Below are 18,811 nucleotides of genomic sequence, written 5' to 3'. Positions count from 1 at the left end.
TTTTAGTGAAAGCAGTTCTACTTGTTCATTTTTCAATTAATGTGGCCTAAATGATCAGAAGTTGTATTCTTTCTAACTCACCCCTGTGAATATCTGATAGAGCTGTGAAGATATATCGTAGTATCGATAGTCATGATACTTTATCGGACGATAAATATATCGATACTTTTTTTCGTATCGTGATACGGATCGTTGACCTTAAAATTGTTAATTTTCATTAGAACTTGGCAGTTATGTCAAAATTTACAGTTGCTTGATATCAAAAGATAGCTTTTAAAGAAAATAACTCAAGATAGCATATCGTGATGTGAACCGAATCTTATTGTTCCAAGATATTGCGATACGTATCGTATCATGGATTTTCTGTATCATCACACCTCTCATGTCTGACTTATAGTTTGATGGAAAAAGGAGAGTGAACCCTAACAATGAACCCTGCTACTTAAAAGTACAATGAACTTCACCTTTCACAAGCTTGATAAACATAGAATGATGCATCCTGTATTCATAGGTATTTGTATGAGAAAACCTTGTGAGTCCAATAAACACCCTATAACCATTCTGAGTTTGCAAGTTTACTTCCCCAAACTCTGTAACTTTCTCAGCATATCAACTGCAAACATCCTGGAGGCAGATTTAGAAGATAACCATCCATCTATATCAAGGGCACTTGTGGTAATCTCATAATGGGTTGACATCCAATTGCCACAACAATGACAGCCTGACTATGGCAAGGAAGATAATTTCTGTGCCCTCGAGGTTCTTCCATTAATAAATCAAGGAAGTAACATTCAGAGGGCAATTTGTCTCTCTTTTATTACTCCAAGTTGAAGCTTTTGAGACATGTATTTCCTCAAATTCACAGGTATCAACTAGCATTACAGTGTGTGAGTTTAGTTTTACTCCGCACTCTCCAATATTACAGCTATTGGTGCCTGTCTGTAATTAATAGGGTCTGGACCAGGCAATCCAGTGATCAAAAGCATGAGCATTGATATTCGCAAATGGGAACCATGACGTGTCAACTAAGTCAGTTCGATTCACACATTTTGGCTGAAGTGTATGATTCGATATCCATGCATCAAACAGGTAAAAATTAACATTGAGGTGGTGGACAGTATAAATATGTTGTTTGCTGGTTCCTCAGGGACCATGGGTTGAGGTACCTTCAATGTTTATGTTCATAAACATAAATATCGAGGGAACCTCAACCCATGCCCAGCTCGTGACCAGTGAACAACTTATACTGTAAAAGTTATGTTGGCAATACAAGTTGAAGCATTGAGTGAGTGGGGTACACAGGAATTTATGCATCCCGTCTCAGGTTTTATAGGCAGAGCTGGTTTTAACGATGGAAGCAAAGTGAACAACACCCATCTATGGATGAATAAAACCCTTTATACTCCTATTATAACGCTACAACAAATTTATCTTAGCAAATGTTTCCATCTCTCATTATTTAATTAACCTGAAATTCAGTCATACACTTTACCAGCATAGTCCTGACAAGATGATCCAAACTACTGGTCTATTGACTGCCGTGCCTTTTCCCCCATGGAGCAGGATATAAATGATTTATTCTTTATTGCAAAGATTTACACTCAGCTTGGGTGAAGTACAGCCATGCACCAGCCATACAAGGTAACTTGCTCAAAATCATGGGAACAAATCAGAGACGGACATTCTCACATGTGGTAGGATAAATGACTTTGAAACAGAAAAATAATCAGCCACTTCTGAGGAAATAGTAAAGTCTTTCTTTGTCAAAAATGCAGTAAAAGTTATCTTCAAGACTGACAAAAATGTAGTCATAATAATCTCTTTGTGAATGATGCCATATGGTAAGTAATCCATCTTAGAGCTAAGTGTGCTTTGAAAATCTGGTAGTTTGTAAGTGATGTTCTGGATTGGCTTCAGGCGCTGCCAGATTTTTTCCATGAGCTGAGGCTGTGTTTATGATTGCCTGTAAGGCACGTTACAGGAAGTGAAACAATGCTGCAAATGAGTGAGTGAGTTTAGTTTTACGCCACACTCAGCAATACTCCAACTATATGGTGACAGTCTGTAAATAATCGAGTCTGGACCAAACAATCCAGTGATCAACAACATCAGCATCGATCTGCGCAATTGGGAATTGATGACATGTACCCATCTTGTCAGCGAGCCTGACCACCCGATCCTGTTAGTCACCTCTTACGACAAGGCTGCAAATGAGTCTCGAGATTGCTCATGGTAATGGTACCATGGACAAGCAGCTTGATTCGTCCAGATGTGGTGAAAGCTGATGTTTGAACCAATCCAAAAATACCTGCCCATTCAATTTGCTATGATCACCATCAGATTTCTTGGCCTCAAAAACAAAGTCACAACCTCTAATCAATCCCTTGCTATGGGTACCTCTGCATGATGGTAACACTGGTGTCTTTGAACAATCTGAAGGAAATTACATCTGATCACTTGAGTTATTTTTATTTCACAAGGTTTCACCAAGAGATGTAATTTGAAACCCTGAATTGCAGTATTCTTTAACTATTCCCAGATAAGCTGATCTCACAGACAGGTTTGAGTACTTTTCCCCAAACAGCCCTGTCATCTCCCCCATTGGTGTACCACACCAACAAGTGTTGATTTCAAGATATTTATTGTATCTTTGATCTGATCTTGTATTTTAGCACGCAGCGATTGAATATGACAAATACATTTCATACCCATAAACAAAAGGATTAGACTTTTCAAATGATGTATGATATGTAGTAGCAATGATCTTTCATGAGCTTGAAAATCATAGGCTTCATCTTAAACATCCAAGTCTCTAGGAAGGACTTCCTGGTGTTGAAAGAGTTGACAAAAATTTGTGGTTGGCCACATCTCGTGCCATTTTCAAACACTACCTGACAATGTTTGTTTTTCAAGGACAAAATGTTGTACAATATTTAAAAAATAATAGAAAAATAGAATCCACTTACCGTTATCAAGCACAAACTCTTTCGACTCTGTGGCTACAGGTGGTGGCGTCTGTTCCTTAGCCATGTCTGCCACAGAAACAACAGCAGGGGCAGGGGTAGGAGCTGAAGCTGAGGCAGGGGGTGGTGGTGTTGCCTTCTCGACAACCTCTGGTTGTGTTGGTTGTGTCACTTGTGTTTCAGTAACCGGTGGAGTCACCACTTGGGGTGCCATTTGGGCTGGTTCTTGCACCACTGCCACCTGAACAGGAGCTTGAACCGGAGGTGGTTCTGGAACAGGTGCTTGTACTGGAGTCGCTGGCGTTGGTGCTTGTACTGGAGCCACTGGTGTTGGTGCTTGCACAGGTGCTTGTGAAGCAGCTGGCACAAATGGCGTAATGTTCTCCACATCAACACGAAAGGGTTCTGTGAATGAATCAGCATCAACCGGACTGCTCTGGTCCATGACCTGACTAGGCTCTGGGGCATAGTCAACACTGGATCCGATCACTTCCGTTTCGCTGGTTTCTGGAGGCGGTGTTGCCTCTTTCACGCTAGGTTCATGAACAGGCACCTGTTGAAGGGGTTCATCCACACCGCTCTCAATTTGAGCATTTGATGACACGTCTTCAACAGCTTGCTCATTTTGCTGAGGTCTCGTTTCTTGTACTTCTTGATTGAAGTCTGGTTGTGCAAGTTCTGGTGATTGGGAGTAGCTTTGCTGATCTGAAAGTGGGGGACTACTGGCCGTCATGTCCTGGCCTTGTGTTGTGTGACTGGATGGAGGGTGGCCTGAACGTAATGTAGCAGCAACCTGGGCAGCAAACTGAGCAGCAATGTCACCACCAGTAGGAGGTGGACTACTCTGAAATGCACACAAGATAGAGAGTTTAGTGGTCACTGCATGGTGGGATAATTTCTTATTATGACAGGGATATAACTTGAGACCTGTATTTGATGGTCCATTGGACTCATGCTGTTAATTTTCAGCAGTCATGGACAACAAAATGTGGAACTCTGGCAACTGTATTGTGTATCATGATCATCACTTAATCAAACTACAAATGATACCAAACTCCTTTAGTAGCTTTGCTGGAATTTTTACAAAAAGTATTTGGACTGTTTCCGAGTCCCTGTAGACAAATATGATGAACTTAGTTACGTTCATTGTCAAATAATTACTTGTTTAGGACAGTGAAATTCACGTCCCATACATCCCTGTATGATCTGAAAGTAAAAGATGGGTTTACCTCTGGCGCTGGTTGTCCAACAGGTGTACTCCTAGCACTGCCCCCAGGTGGTGTAGTCTTCGGGGCAGCCTCTGCCTCTGTTTGCACCTGCTGTCCCGAGTTGGGGTCAATGATGGGAATAGGGTTCCGCACCCGCTTTTGTAGTGTTGCCTGCGCTATACCAGATGCTGATGTTGGTCGTTGAGGTTGAGCAATTGGCACAGTCTGCCCCTGTTGATGAGAGTCATAGAGTTAGTGAATGGGTATTTTGCTGTAGTCAGCCATATTGCAGCTCATCACAGCAACCTTCAACTGAGCTTGGAACAGTAAACACACAATCTGTTCAGGCACAATGGATCACAAGGAAACAAGTAATTGACAAATTTTTGATATTCAAAATGCACCCATAAAGCAACAATGGAACAAACAGCAGAGGGAACTACAATGCTTACATAATTGTATTATTTATGATGTTTTAGAACTTTTACTGTTTACTTTTGTAGAAAGAGAATTATACATGCAGGCCATGTGCTTAAGTCATTTAACATAATGTGATGGCTATTTCTCAGCCCAGGGTCCTTTTCAAAATTATAAATAAGAGTACTCAGATTAAACTAAAAGCCTAAATAATTGGATGCACTGATCACATCTAGTATTCTGTTGCATGTAAAAATCCATTATTGTTTGAGGAAAAGAGTTGGGTTATTAGGTTACTTTGTTGCAGTTTCAAGCAGGACTCGACTATACTCCATCCATAGGATGTCAGTTTGTGTGTAAATCAACATCTCTGGTCCAAGCAATCCAGTGTCTGACATAATGATCAAAGATCCATGCACTTCCAGCTGAGAATGCCGTCGCAAAAAATCAAGCCCAATCATTTGATCAAAGTAACAACAAAGGTTGTTGGAGACCAGCTTATAACAAGAATCCTGATAGTCACTGAGTACCAACAAAGCAATCATCGTATGAGGAGGAAGGAAGTAATGCAGGTCCAGATTTCTTGAAAACAGCAATGTGAGTATCGAGTTTTCAATCCCGGGATCACAAGGCAAATACTGAATCTACCCTGTGACATCTGCACATGCCTATGAAGACAAATATGCAGAGCTCACAGGGTTTGGTAAGGTTATTCTACATCTCGAACATGTATTTCTGTTGTACATGACTGTACAGGTTAACACTCATACATATAATGAGAACAGAACAAAGAACAGAGCAGACATGTATTAAACATTAGTGTGTTACATGCTGTATTGCATTCCTCAGTATCATAAATGACAACCATTAAAAAACTGAGTCTTGACCATCCATCCTTGCAGTTCAGGTAATGTTTCCCATTAATCCATTAGATCTAATCACCCAGTCAAATCTGTCTGCTCCCACAACCAGCATAGCTTCCAGGGGTCCTATCCAAATTTTCCAGTTACATAAAAGCCTGGAAGATTGGTTTTGTGCATCTTAACTAGGGAAAACGAGGGATCCCAATTCATAATGAGCAGTTACTTGTCTTCAAAGGAACACAAAATGTAACAACATATATATGTGCCCTTTAGTCCTTTAAGTAAATAAATAAATAAATAAATAAATAAATAAATAAATAAATAAATAAATAAATAAATAAATCCATTACCTATTCTGACAACCTATGTGCAAAACTGAAATTATTTGCTGAGTCTGAAGCACTGAATCACACTCACTTACATAAATCCATTTGATATACTTCATGGAATAAGATTAACTATTTCCTTGCCTAATAAGGCAAAGTTACTTTGTTAGGACATGGCTAAGTTGGAGAAGCATGATGTAGTAGTTTTTATGTGAAGGATTTTGAATTGAAGTACTGCTGGAATTTGGAATAAAATGTGTTTTCTTTCACATTTATTGCTATAATTTTAGTTGATATGTGAAAGTGTGAAATGCAAAACCAGGACGAGTGTAGCAGACGATGGTTGGGGTCGGTGTCAGGACAGATATATCAGTTAGTGTATGATAATCCCTTTGGGAAATTAAACTGTGGAAGTACACAGCCTGCCAATATTTACAAATAATATCCGGTCCTATTTATCTTCAGGTGGTCATGCTGCCTGTGTATTTTGAAACTTTTAACAAGATGCTTTTCTGTTGGTATCAGTTATCAAACCCTTTAACATATTTCACCATAAACCATTGAATGCACAGTCAAGCCAAAGTGAATTGTTCCAACATATCCTCTTTGCAGTTGTGTAAATTTTAGGGATAACAGCCCCAAAACATTTTTTCCCCCCATTTCCTACAGTACTTCAGAGACGCATGCTTTTGATCAGTAAATTAAGGCTAGTAAGTGAGCAAGACGAAAAGCTGCATCGTGTGATTGCACATTGTTATGTGTCTCCATGCCAGATACACCTTAAATAAAACAGTTGACACTGCTTTAGGGAGTGACAGTGTGGATTCAGCCTCAGAGGTCCATCAATATTGTCTTAACCTGCCAGGATTAATCTGCGATCTTAAATTGAGAGCCAGTGGAATGAATATTTAGATTGGAACATATTAACTGAAGAGACTGGAATGTATTTGATTCAAACTTGTGTACTGGCAATATTTGCCGCAGAACGCTGGCCTCTGAGATCTATTCGATATACCAGACCTTTGGCTTGACAAGCGAATGCTTTAATCACATGATCTGGAAAAGTTTGATTATAATGATCTATATGTGGACATGCTAACTGCAATAACTACCAAGAGGTTGTCCATATGACGCTGATTAACATTCGCTTACCCGCTCGTGTCTGGGGATGTCTACTGGTACTGGTGCTTTCGCCTGTGACCAGTGAAAATGTTTTTAAAGGACCAGCAGATTTTCATGACAAATATAGTTACATTTAACTTATCGAGCAAAACTTTAAGTTTTTCTCAGTAACATGGAACATACAAACAGAACGATGGTACACATAAGCAACTTTACAATTTCCTGTGTAGAGCTGCTTACTAAATAGGAGCAGGAAATGGAGTATCAAAAAGGAACATTTTGAGAATATTAGGTTTGTGTAGATAACATCTGTATCCATCTGCCAGAAGAAGTATATCTGACATAAGCAAATTTTTACTTTGTGTATCAAGTTTTCTAGCTTTTTGATCAATCAGTAACTTCTCGGTTTAAAAAAGATGAATCCAATTTACCATCAATATTTCAGAACATTTAATCCAAAAATAACCTTAGTCAATATTTCAGAAAGTGTTCCATACATATAGCTTACATCACAACATTACAAACTGACCACATCAGCAAAGTGAATACAAGCAAAACAAAGAACTGAGTCAGCACATTTTCATGTCATGAGTCAGCACATTTTCAGGTCATTAACACACAGTAATGTGTGGAAGCAAGCACTTAAATGATCAGGAAGTGGATCCACACACCTGGTAATATACTTGGAACTGAGGTGCACTGCCATACTGTGCTGTGGGAGGGTTTTGATACGGTGCTGTGGCAGCCATCTGCTGTTGAATGGTTGTTTGCGAATTTGGAATGGCATGATGATATTGAGGAGTGGGCATTCTAGTATTTGGAGGATACTGAAATAGAGAAAAAGGAATCGTCAGCTCCTGTAATCACTGACAATATTCACTGGGAAACACTGAATATTATACATATCATTGGTTCAAGGCTTCTCAAGGTAGAAATGAACAGTGAGAGAGAATGCAGGCTCATCCCTCGCCCTTTTCATGTATTTCACAACCCTGTCAAAACTAAATCATCAATGCGAGTAACAAATGTTTGGGCCCTCTTTCTTTGCCCAGTGTAACTGTAAATTTCTAGTAGAAAGCTTACCCAAACGTCCAGTATAACAAACTTGGAAAACATTTTGTTACAAAACTAATGACTTCATGAAATCTTAAAATGATGGCATCTTTTTGGTTCTGATCACTGAAATATTTCATGACAATTTTTGTTTTTTCAAGTCCTTAATATTTTACATGGTAATATATAAATACAAATTTTCACATTCAGCATCCTTTATTCATGATGGGTGTCTAACAAATACAAACCATTAACTGCCCTTGTTGCTGAACCATGACGCTCGCCGCGGGGTAACCCTGGCCCTGGGTTTGCCCCATGTACGGTCCGTACATCTGGTATGTAAGATTTGGCTGGGGCTGAGGCCCCATGTAACGTGGGGGCCGCATCCCCTGTGGCTGGCTACTAGGAAAGTACTGCTGCAACAACACATGAAGCAAGATTATTCAGAAAGTGAGCGAGTTTAAGAGATGGTGAGGTTTTACACCACTTCCATTTATTCTTGATAGTCACAAGAAAGATAAAGAAAATAAACACATGACAGAAAACATTTTAATTGAAGAAAACAAGAGTCATCATAAGATGGCATATCCCCCCGGCCCCTACATATTTGAAAGCACAAATCATCTGACAGTTAGTTATTGTTTTTTCAGACTAATTTTGAATTGTTTCCATGGAATTCATGAAAAATATAAATGCCATATATCTGTAATCAGCAAGTCACCATTTCAAGATCTGTCTCATACATCTGCCAAGATCTGTTGAGAGAGATGAAATGGTTTTCGAGTTTTGGGGTCTGCCCTACAAATCTACAAAGTGTTGCTGAAAGATATTAAGAAGTTTTTGAGTTCTGCTCCGGAAACGAAACACCCCTCTCACTTTTGAGACTAAGTCCGAAACGTTTCCATGGAAACCTAGAAAATAATAAATCACAAAACCTTGTACATAGCAAAAGGCACCACTTTAGATTCTGACTGAATTATCTACTAAGTTTTGCAGAAAAATATTGAACGGTTTTTGAGTTCTGCTCCGGAAACGAACCACATCCCTCCATTTTGAGACTAAGTCAGAAACATTTCCATGGAAACCGAGAAAATAATACATCACAAAAACCTGTAAATAGCAAAAGGCACAACTCCAGGTTCTGATTGATATATCTGCCAAGTTTTGCAAAACAACATTGAACGGTTTTTGAGGTCTGCCCTGGAAACGAAGCCTAGCCTAGCCTACCCCACCTAGCCTAGCCTTGTGAGTGTTGTCTTACACAGAACAACAATATTTCAGCAATAGGGCAATAGTTTGAAAATAATCGAGACAATCCTGAGATCAACAGCATCAGCATTGTTCTACACACATGGGATACAATGATACATGCCAACCAAGTCTGCTTGTCGCCTTTTATGTTAAGCATGGTTTACTGAAGATCAATTCTAACCCTTAGCCACCAAGACCCAAAACAGCAAGTGAGTATTGGTTTCACGTCTCATTTAGTAATAACCCGGGAAAGTCAGAAACACCAGAAATGGGCTTCATATCCACAGACCACAATGGTGACAATATATACTTACAGGACTCTGTGTAGTCCTTAGCCCCGCTTGCTGTTGTTGGAATATACCCTGCTGCTGAGGAGCTACACCGGGGGCGGGCATCAGACCTGCCGCCACGGGCTGTTGCTTATTCATATCATGGGGGACAGGTGCTTGCGTAACTTGATAGCTCTGAAAGGCAGAAAACAAAAATCAGTTACTTGCACTATTACTTAGGTTTGGACTTCACAACTTATGCATAAGCATAGTCGCCAACAGTGAGTGAGTTTAGTTTTACGCCGCCTCAGCAATATTAAAGTGACATAACAGCTGTCTGTAAACAAATTGGATCTGGACCTGACAAACCAGTGATCAACAGCATGAGCATCAATCTGCACAAATAGGAACCGATGACGTGTCAATGAAGTCAGCAAGCCTGACCACCCAATCATGTTAGTCAAGCATGGTTGCCTTTAGTGGCAAGCATGGGTTGCTGAACACCTTTTCTACCCCGCATCTTCTGGGGTAACCACAGTACATTTACCATTTTATTTGGTCGTCTGGTCAGACAGCAAAGGCAACTGTTAAGCATTGCAGTAAACCTTGACTCCAAAACTTAAATATACTCTCAATAGCTCAGTTTCTATTCCTAGTTCAACCTCAGCTAAAAACATGAATGGAGTGCAATGTCTTCAATAGATTGCATAACTGTTGACAAATTACATATTTAGAGCTGATGCTGTAAAAGAAGATAATGATACTGCCATTTAATGTAAGACATATTTCCTTTGGGACAAAGTATTATCTTTATAGCTATCTACAAAAATTTAGTTCTTGTGCAAATGTTCTCCTGGAGAAATGTTTACCATAAGATGCTAAAATATGATACTTGCTGGTCCTTGCCGGACACTTGGCATTACAACAAGCACAACAAGGTACAACAAGCACTGGTGTGCTTGAGAGTCAAGATAATGTATCAGGATAATGTTCAGCTGCTGAATGGGATCCCAGTGAGCTAACACTATACAACCAGCTCAAGTCTGGGCTTTTAAAAGCTTTTACATTTATTAATTGAGTTTAGGTTTACGCCGCACTCAGCAATATTCCAGCTATGTGGCAGCGGTTTGTAAATAATTGAGTCTGGACCAGACAATCCAGTGACCAACATGAGCATCGATCTATACAATTAGGAACCGATGACATGTCAACCAAGTCAACCAAATCAGTTAGTCTGACCACCTGATCCCGTTAGTCGCCTATTACAACAAGCATAGCAACTTAGGTCCAACTTGACTAAAACATTAATACAATTTGGGGACATAAATATCCTTCATCTGCTTGAGACATAAGCATCTAATGGCCAGCTTGTCCGTTGACAAGGACTGTGGAGATGCCATTGATCCAGATATTACATGAATGAATTCTGTCTAGGTGAAAAATTTGCACATTACGCTTGGGGTTCTCAATTTCATGAAGCATACAGAAATTACAGAGGCCTCACAAATGATCACTGCTGAAACATTATTGTCGATTGCAAATCTGACTTCAACTAATCACGAATCATGAACAATCGGCACCATGAAAGAACCATATTAGAACAAGAGGTTTGTGGGGAGATAAGACAAGTAACCTTCATAGGGAGTGAAAGGTAGTTCTAGTGTGTTTCCAGTTATGGAAACTCTTACATCTGAAATAAATACAAAACATTTGGAGACAGCTTATAGCTGTGCATATTCATAATGTTTTTAATGGTATGAAATAGCACTATGCTTGTGACAATGTTGTGCTTAAAAGGTGAAGAAGCTGTAAAGGCAGGTGGCAGGAAGCTAAATCAACTATGACCAGGGGTTCAAAAATGTTTTTAAAAGCCACTTGCCATAGGGCAAGCAACTTGAAGAAAGTAACATGTCCTGAATAATATCCCATTTGCACTGGTTTTTAGGATTCTTAGAAAGAATCAACATGATAAATAGCCAAGAAAGATAACCCTACTTTATTATCATTGCAAAATTTAATAACATTTTGAGAAGATATGAAACGAAATCTAAGTTAATTTGCGGTTTGAAACTGTGAGACGAAATTATCTAGTATCCCATGGACAAGTAAGATACCATTACTTGATTGCCTGAAACGAAAATTGACTTGTCCTGGACATCAGACTATGGGATTTTTTAAACCCCTGTATGACAACCTTTGCATGCCAACATTCATTTGTTTCATACGACTTTTATTCCACTTTTATATATGTCAAAAATAACAACTGGCTACACCAAAAATGGGATGCACACTCTGTACTCATGTGGGAAATTTTACTGAAGTGTGACCACAGAAAGCTTAAACCACTGAGTCTAGGGTTAACAGTTCAAGGGGGCAAAGGGTTGTCCTGACAGGTCATGCATCACATAGAGGTCTAATTCCACACTTACGAAATTCCAAAGCTTAGTCAATTGTATGTTGTGATTTCAATGTTGGAATGCTGAAAGGTTTATTTCTGATCAGAATCAAATGTCACAACAAACATGATAACCAAACCTACTATGATTATTGTTTATTTAAGTAAACATGTTTGTACATGTTTGTAGAAAGTTGCAATGTTGAACTGATTTCACACTCAACACGGATTTGTATTAGTTTTTAAGATCGAAAAAAGACATACCTGGACTTGTGCGTAGCTGGGCTGCTGAAAAATCTGAATTTCTTCTGTTCCTAGAAAGGACAAACATAAGTGAATCAATTAAATTTTAGGAAAAGAAAACTACAAAAAATATTGCTCGAGTGACAACACAAACTATGTAAACTGACATGGTACCCTTTCCTTTATGATTTCCATTAAATGTCTTGTATCTTGAGTTATAATCTCAACAACAAAACATATTTAAATAAATACATTATTCAGTCCATGAAGTCCGGGCTCGAATTAGGGAAATGAAATAAACTTGCAACCAACCCAAAGTAATAACTTTATTGCACCTGACAAAAAACCAGCTTGCACCCTCTGTTCAGTATGAGACTATACATAATTCTTGATTTCGTCTCACAAGTTTTAGGATTCTAGGTCTGATATAATTTTATCTCATTTCATGACATACTTGCAGCTAGTGAGATATCAACACACGGTCGGGGTTCAAGGTGATAAATAATTAAGAGGTTGCATTTTTGCAGTTTCAGGTTGCACCTTTACAAGTTCGAAATGTTGGGACCAAGCCCTGTTTTACAGGCATCTTTTTGGCATGCTTCTGGCTATCAACCCTTGCAGAAAGCGTTGTAAACTTACTCAGCAGCGGAGGGGTGTGTCCTGTGGGGGGTGCGGAGCTGACATCTGGTTAAGGAAACAACATGGGCCACAACTGCTCAGCACAAAAAGTTAACTCTGAATAGAAAACACTGACAATGCTTGTGTCATTTCCATCAGAAACTTACTGAGAACATCATGACTTGTCATACCAAGAACTGTTCATCTAAGCTGTCAATACTGTTCCGAGCAGTGTTAGGGCGGGGTCAGATTACATGACCTGTATAAGACCTACAGATTTCTTCATACACTAACCTGGTCATGTATTCTTTTTCCAAACTTAAATCAACCAAATTGATCTAAAAATAGTCACTGGAGGACTTTCAATGATGACACCTGGAAATACCTGTAGCATGACATTTGAATGGATATCAGCGAAAAGCACAAAGATATAAAGGTGAATGTTTGCCATTTGCCATGAAACATGTTTATGCACAGGCATGGTGGTAACACACAAAGCATGATATTCAACCTGAGCTCACATTGTGGATCAAACTTGTGTTATGGTAATATCCCCATACACAACTGATCTTCACATACTTCAAGACACAACACAATATATCAACACTTGCTAAATAACCCAACTGTCTATATTACAAAAAATAAAATCACATTTCATGATAGAAACTTGACAAAAATACTGATTGGATCAGTGTTTAGTACAATGTTCAATGCAGGCCATGTTAAGTGTGCTCTCCTTCCCCATATTTATTTCATTTTGGAAATATTCTTATAAATTTTATATTTTACACTTATCTATGGATTTATCAAGTTGGATAGATGCATGTTACTTTATCCAGGTAATAGATTGTTTGGTCAAATATTCTGAACCAGAGACTGACAAACAATAAAATTGCTGAATACAGTCTTAACAACAGACAAATGTCCAGTTTCAATCCTCAGTTATTTAAACTACATGTACCGTACCACCTTTAGTTCGTTTACACAATCCCATACAATGATTAAATCCTCAAAGAGACTAAAATTTGAGCTTAATGAGCTTATTCTTGGGATTGTCCTCTCCAAACTTCACTGCACTGAAAATAACTCAAAGTAATACAAAAATGTCTTCTATTGCACAAAGATTAATATAAACATGTGGACTGCTCCCACATTGATAAGACAAACTGCTCCCAAAAGCATACTTTAGGTAAACCCATCATGAGTGACTTGCTGGTACATAAATCAAGATATCACAGTTCAAAATAAACATTGAACTTTATTACTCCTGTGTTTGTTTAACAAGGTGTGAGCATCAAACTGTTAACCAGTCAACAACACTGTTTAAGCTCAGTGTTGGATTATGTAATTGTTGATCAGTGCTGGTGATCAAGAAATCTCCAGACAACACAAAATCCACCGAAGCAATCAAATGGCAACAATTTAGTTCCACTATGCTTCAGAATTCTCAGGTAAAAAAACAAGTAGGCCGATTGCTGATGGTACAAATGTAATACTCACTCTAATATGTTCAAGAGTGGGCAAGCCAAAACAAGAAGCATTATTAATACCAACAACTCGCATTAGCACCATTCATGTGCATCAAAAATGACACATGGCAGGAAGACGTCATCTTGGAAATATTTTTTTTCGAATTCACATTCATGTAATTATTATTTATTGAGATTTATTCTTTCAATCCTAACAATTAATCTACGTATAATTCTGAACATTTCAACTACATGGCAAGTTGAGCAAATTCATGTGACAACAAAATAAGCATAATGTGACCTAGTTTTCAGGGGCCACTAACTTTAGCTTTTCGTATATTATGTCGTTCCTAACCTTTAACAGGACCTACAGAAAATATCCACGATGAAAAAGAACAATTTGTCACATGTGTGACTTTGTTATAGGCAAGTTTGTTAAACATAATTTTACTGGAAATGATACAGCACAATGGTATATTTAAATCCAAATTGAAGTTATGATGTCATTAAGCTAAATCCAAAAAGAGTTAACAAGTAATTTTTAGCCTTTTTAACCATTCAAAATTTTAATGAGAAAATGATTACAATTACGCAAAATTATACACATTCGAAAGCATAAACTGTTTGACATAGACATGAAGACGTACATTAACATACTGTTACACAACTGATGGGTTAATACCTTTCATTCAACCATGTTCCACAATTTAATGAGTGGGTTAAGTTTCATGCCGCACACAGCAATATTTCATAAATGTGATGGCGGTCTGCAAATAGTCAAGTATGGACCAGAAAATCCAGTGATCAACAGCATGACACTTACATATGCCATTGGGACATAATGTGTCAACACAGACCGTAAACATGTTCACCAATAGTTATCTCAGAGTTGAACTGTAGCAGTTGATGTATCCAAGTTATGATCAACAAAAATTATTTAAGAGTTAGCTTTCACTTTGATCTCATTGGCGCAAGGACATTCAGTCAGTCCAAACAGTATAGAGCCAGAGTGAATGTTAATTCATTTAATTTTTTTACACCACAGTTATACATTGCAACTATACGATTGCAGTCTATATAAATGAGTGTATTTACACAACTGCCACTTAAAAAGGCAAGCATAGGTTATTGTAAATTAGTTCTAATCTGAATTGTCACTCGTGGATGTTCAAGGAAAATGGCATTATTCCTACTGTAACTGTACAATCCTGTGACTGACATAGTTCAGCAATTGGGACAAATGCTGTACATTTACATCAAGTAGAAATCAATGTAATGTAAGATATTTCTGATGTTGCCTAACGTGTGGCGAGTACAAGTGTGAATCCTCATTGATCAATAGTTTGATCACTGAATGTTCTTAAGTAAATGCCACAAATGGGCACCAAGGTAGAATCATACATATATGAAGTCTGTCTTGGTCCAAAAAGGCAATGATCACAATGAGAACTTGCTTTCACCACTCTTGTCGAGTTTTGATCGAATAGGCTTATACGACACATTCAACAATATTTCAGCAGTATCAGAGGACACCAGAAATGGGCTTCACACATCATACCAATGCAGGAAACGGAACATGGACCTTCAACATGACAAGAAAACACTTTCACAACTGGTCTAAACCACCGTCCCACTGGTCATCACGAAGGTTCATAGTAACAATATTCGTGTACTGGCATATAGATAAATGCATGTGTATAATAAATTATATAATTAATTTTAATGACATAAACATGGTCATGTAGGTACCTGAAAGGTCTAATGATGAAGCTGCTGTGACAACTACATATTACTACTGGCAAACAAGGATAAGTTAAGTACCAACCTGACAACTGACCTGTATAAGCATGGTCGAGTGTTGTCCAAAAATTACTGACTTGCAACACAAAGGCGAGTCATGAGCGAAGTGTGTGCATTGCACATGCACTAGCCAGTATCTGCTCTCTCTTTCATGAACCAAATGGGTTTGCTCATGGCCACGCAGTGCCCACTTCCCGTAAACTGGTTATCTGCACTGGTCCAGCTTATCCTTGTTTGCCAATAAGTTTCATTTCATTGGCCTGTCAACAGAATCATGACTAACAAATGAGAAACCCCATCCACTGTCTGAGTATGAGCACACAACATACCAAGTCTGCCCTTTGTACCTATCAAAATGTTCACTTGCGTACAAAAACCATTTTGTTTAGGGATCACTGCAGACCAGGAATAGCGATTCCAGTACTGATTACATAATTCAGCAAGTAGAGCTGGGACGAGTCATCAATACATTGTGCCACATAATCTTTCATACAGCTATCGTATTGGTGACTGGTGAATCAATACAAAATGACACATGACTTTCTTTTAAAAACAGTATTATCTGACACATGTTCAAGTACTTATTTGAGAAAAATATGCAGGCATGATAGGGTTATGTGTTTATAACAAATGGGTTTGTGTTATACACCATACCTTGAAATATGTCATTTACTGCTGTCATTCTTTCAAAGTATATGCATTGTGATACATATCGCATTGCACGTAAAACATCCCCATACGAGTCGTACCGTGCATCATCCCAACACTAAAAACAAGGTAACACAGGACAACTGAAACTACCCACACAAAAAAACAGGAAACAACTCCAAACTGGAGTATCAAAAAGTCATGTAAATAGTAAGGACTCCGCAAAAAGCCAGAATTACTACTAGCAGACAGGATATAGTCAACAAGATCATGATTAGGCAAGCAGGAAATTGCATCCCTGGATAAACCACCTTTCAACTGGAAAATTTCAAAAGCATTTCATAGGGATAAAAAAAGTGACATAAATGTTTGTTTAATACTACATATGCAAGTAAGAAAAGGGCTGTTGAGCCAATCCACCAATAGTTTCTGTAAATGTGAATACAATTTGTTTGACTGGTTTGCGATAGAAGAACCATCAATGCTAGCAGCTGTGGAAAACTGTTGCACCGCATAAAGTGCATAATTCATTAGACAACCAAGTTAGACGTTAACCTTTTCACAGCTGCTGGTCCACCCATAAATGTCACACTAACCTTTCATGAATGAAATAGCTAACAACCGCTGTCCATGTCACTACAATGGCTACAAAGTACAATTTATCAATTCAATTGAACTGAGCACATTGTAAACAATAAATGCTTAGACTTTTTATGATATGTTTTTCTCTAGAAACAAGAACATGCATTTCCATCTAAAACCATTTTCCCTTGCACAACAGATGTAGGTCAAAAGATATCCACAGTTAATACGTATATTTTCATTATCAAACCAACATGACACCAGGGTGACCTTTATGTTGACAACTAATAGTAACAGGCATGACAGCATCAGAGGCAACGTCATTTGATTAATTTTTGGAATATGCATTTTACCTCCACTTTATGCATTTTGCTATGGTCAGAGCACACAGCAAAAGATAATAGGCAAAAGGTTCAAGATTCTTGGTTATTAACTTATTATTCAATGCCTCGAAGAGCTGACTACAAGCCTTGACTAGTTTTCAAACATCTGTTAAAAGATTCAGTTGAAAAACTGAATGGATAATAAAGTAAACAAGAATGACAATAATTTGAAGTGTGTACTCAGCCGTATTGATAATAATAATCAGAAGATAAACCACATTTGTAAAGATTCCGCAATTAAGTCAGCACATGCAATTCAAAACATATCACACCGATACATAGTCTACATAAGTATATATTCTACCCATCTTCTCTCACCAGGTCTATTTTCCACAAATACTTCACCTATCAAGTTTGTAGCCATGTTAAATGATTATAGCTTGTTATAATAATTACTTCATTAACTGTGTGACTGGAATATGAAAACAAATATTTGTTATCGACTGATAACATTTATTTCCACACGAATTGTGTTCAACGTGTTAGACGAGAACATTAGCTTTGACGACGGTCACATTCTCACAGCCTGACCCCGCCTACTCGAAGGCAGCTTCCTCATTTGGGACAGTCTACAGACGGTAAAATAATGCAAGTTTCTTTGTAATCAATACAAACGAATATGAATTATGACATACATCTATTTGTCAAGAAACAAAGTGCGTGATAACATAAGGCAATACTTGCCGACATGTGATTAAATGTATTGAAACACGTTGCTGTGCGCCTAAATCACCGTCTATGCCATGCATGCTGATAAGCCGGCATCTGTTTGCACTTGGAGACTGAAATATGTTCGAAACTATACCACCAACACACGAATGACGTAAAAAATACTTTTGTTTAGAAAGGATACGCAATACCTAGGTGTTGGGGCTGTGTTGCTATCTGTACTGGTGGCGATACGGATGGTTTCCCTTTCTGAACATTCATTTCAACGTGAAAAGGGAAGTAGAGTCCTTGGGTAAGGACCGTTTCGAAGCTTGTTTCCAAGCTCTATCTCCTGTTGGTGAGAAAAAGAATGATCCATTCGGTAAATTGATCCTATTAGATTGAATCAATATCGATACCAAATGTAATTTTACAATAAACAAGTAGCGATGGCGTTCGATTTCTAAACAAACCTCTCAATATGGCTACAATACATTACCTGCGAGGAGATGGCTTCGCAACTTCCGGAAGTGCGCAGTGTGTCGTTCAGCAA

General features: G+C 38.3%; 1 protein-coding gene across 2 annotated transcripts in view; it reads right to left on the bottom strand.

The window, feature by feature from the left end:
• Nucleotides 1–18,799, bottom strand: part of LOC137268609 (eukaryotic translation initiation factor 4 gamma 1-like) — a 41,380-nt gene extending 22,581 nt beyond the window's left edge. Inside the window, exons 1-10 of one of the 2 annotated variants that reach the window (XM_067803181.1) lie at nt 18,758–18,799; nt 18,464–18,610; nt 12,750–12,787; nt 12,132–12,181; nt 9,518–9,667; nt 8,201–8,368; nt 7,571–7,726; nt 6,930–6,971; nt 4,193–4,402; nt 2,967–3,807 (exon numbers count right to left, since the gene is read on the bottom strand). In XM_067803181.1, the coding sequence (XP_067659282.1) occupies nt 2,967–3,807; nt 4,193–4,402; nt 6,930–6,971; nt 7,571–7,726; nt 8,201–8,368; nt 9,518–9,667; nt 12,132–12,181; nt 12,750–12,787; nt 18,464–18,540 (1,732 nt within the window). In that variant the 5' untranslated portion in view covers nt 18,541–18,610; nt 18,758–18,799. The other variant, XM_067803182.1, reaches the window with a different exon arrangement.
• Between the last annotated feature and the right edge of the window lie 12 nt (nt 18,800–18,811).

Source organism: Haliotis asinina, chromosome 16 (genome assembly GCF_037392515.1).
Source record: "Haliotis asinina isolate JCU_RB_2024 chromosome 16, JCU_Hal_asi_v2, whole genome shotgun sequence".
Classification (NCBI taxonomy): Eukaryota; Metazoa; Mollusca; class Gastropoda; order Lepetellida; family Haliotidae; genus Haliotis; species Haliotis asinina.
This window is presented reverse-complemented; position numbering and strand designations above follow the sequence as displayed.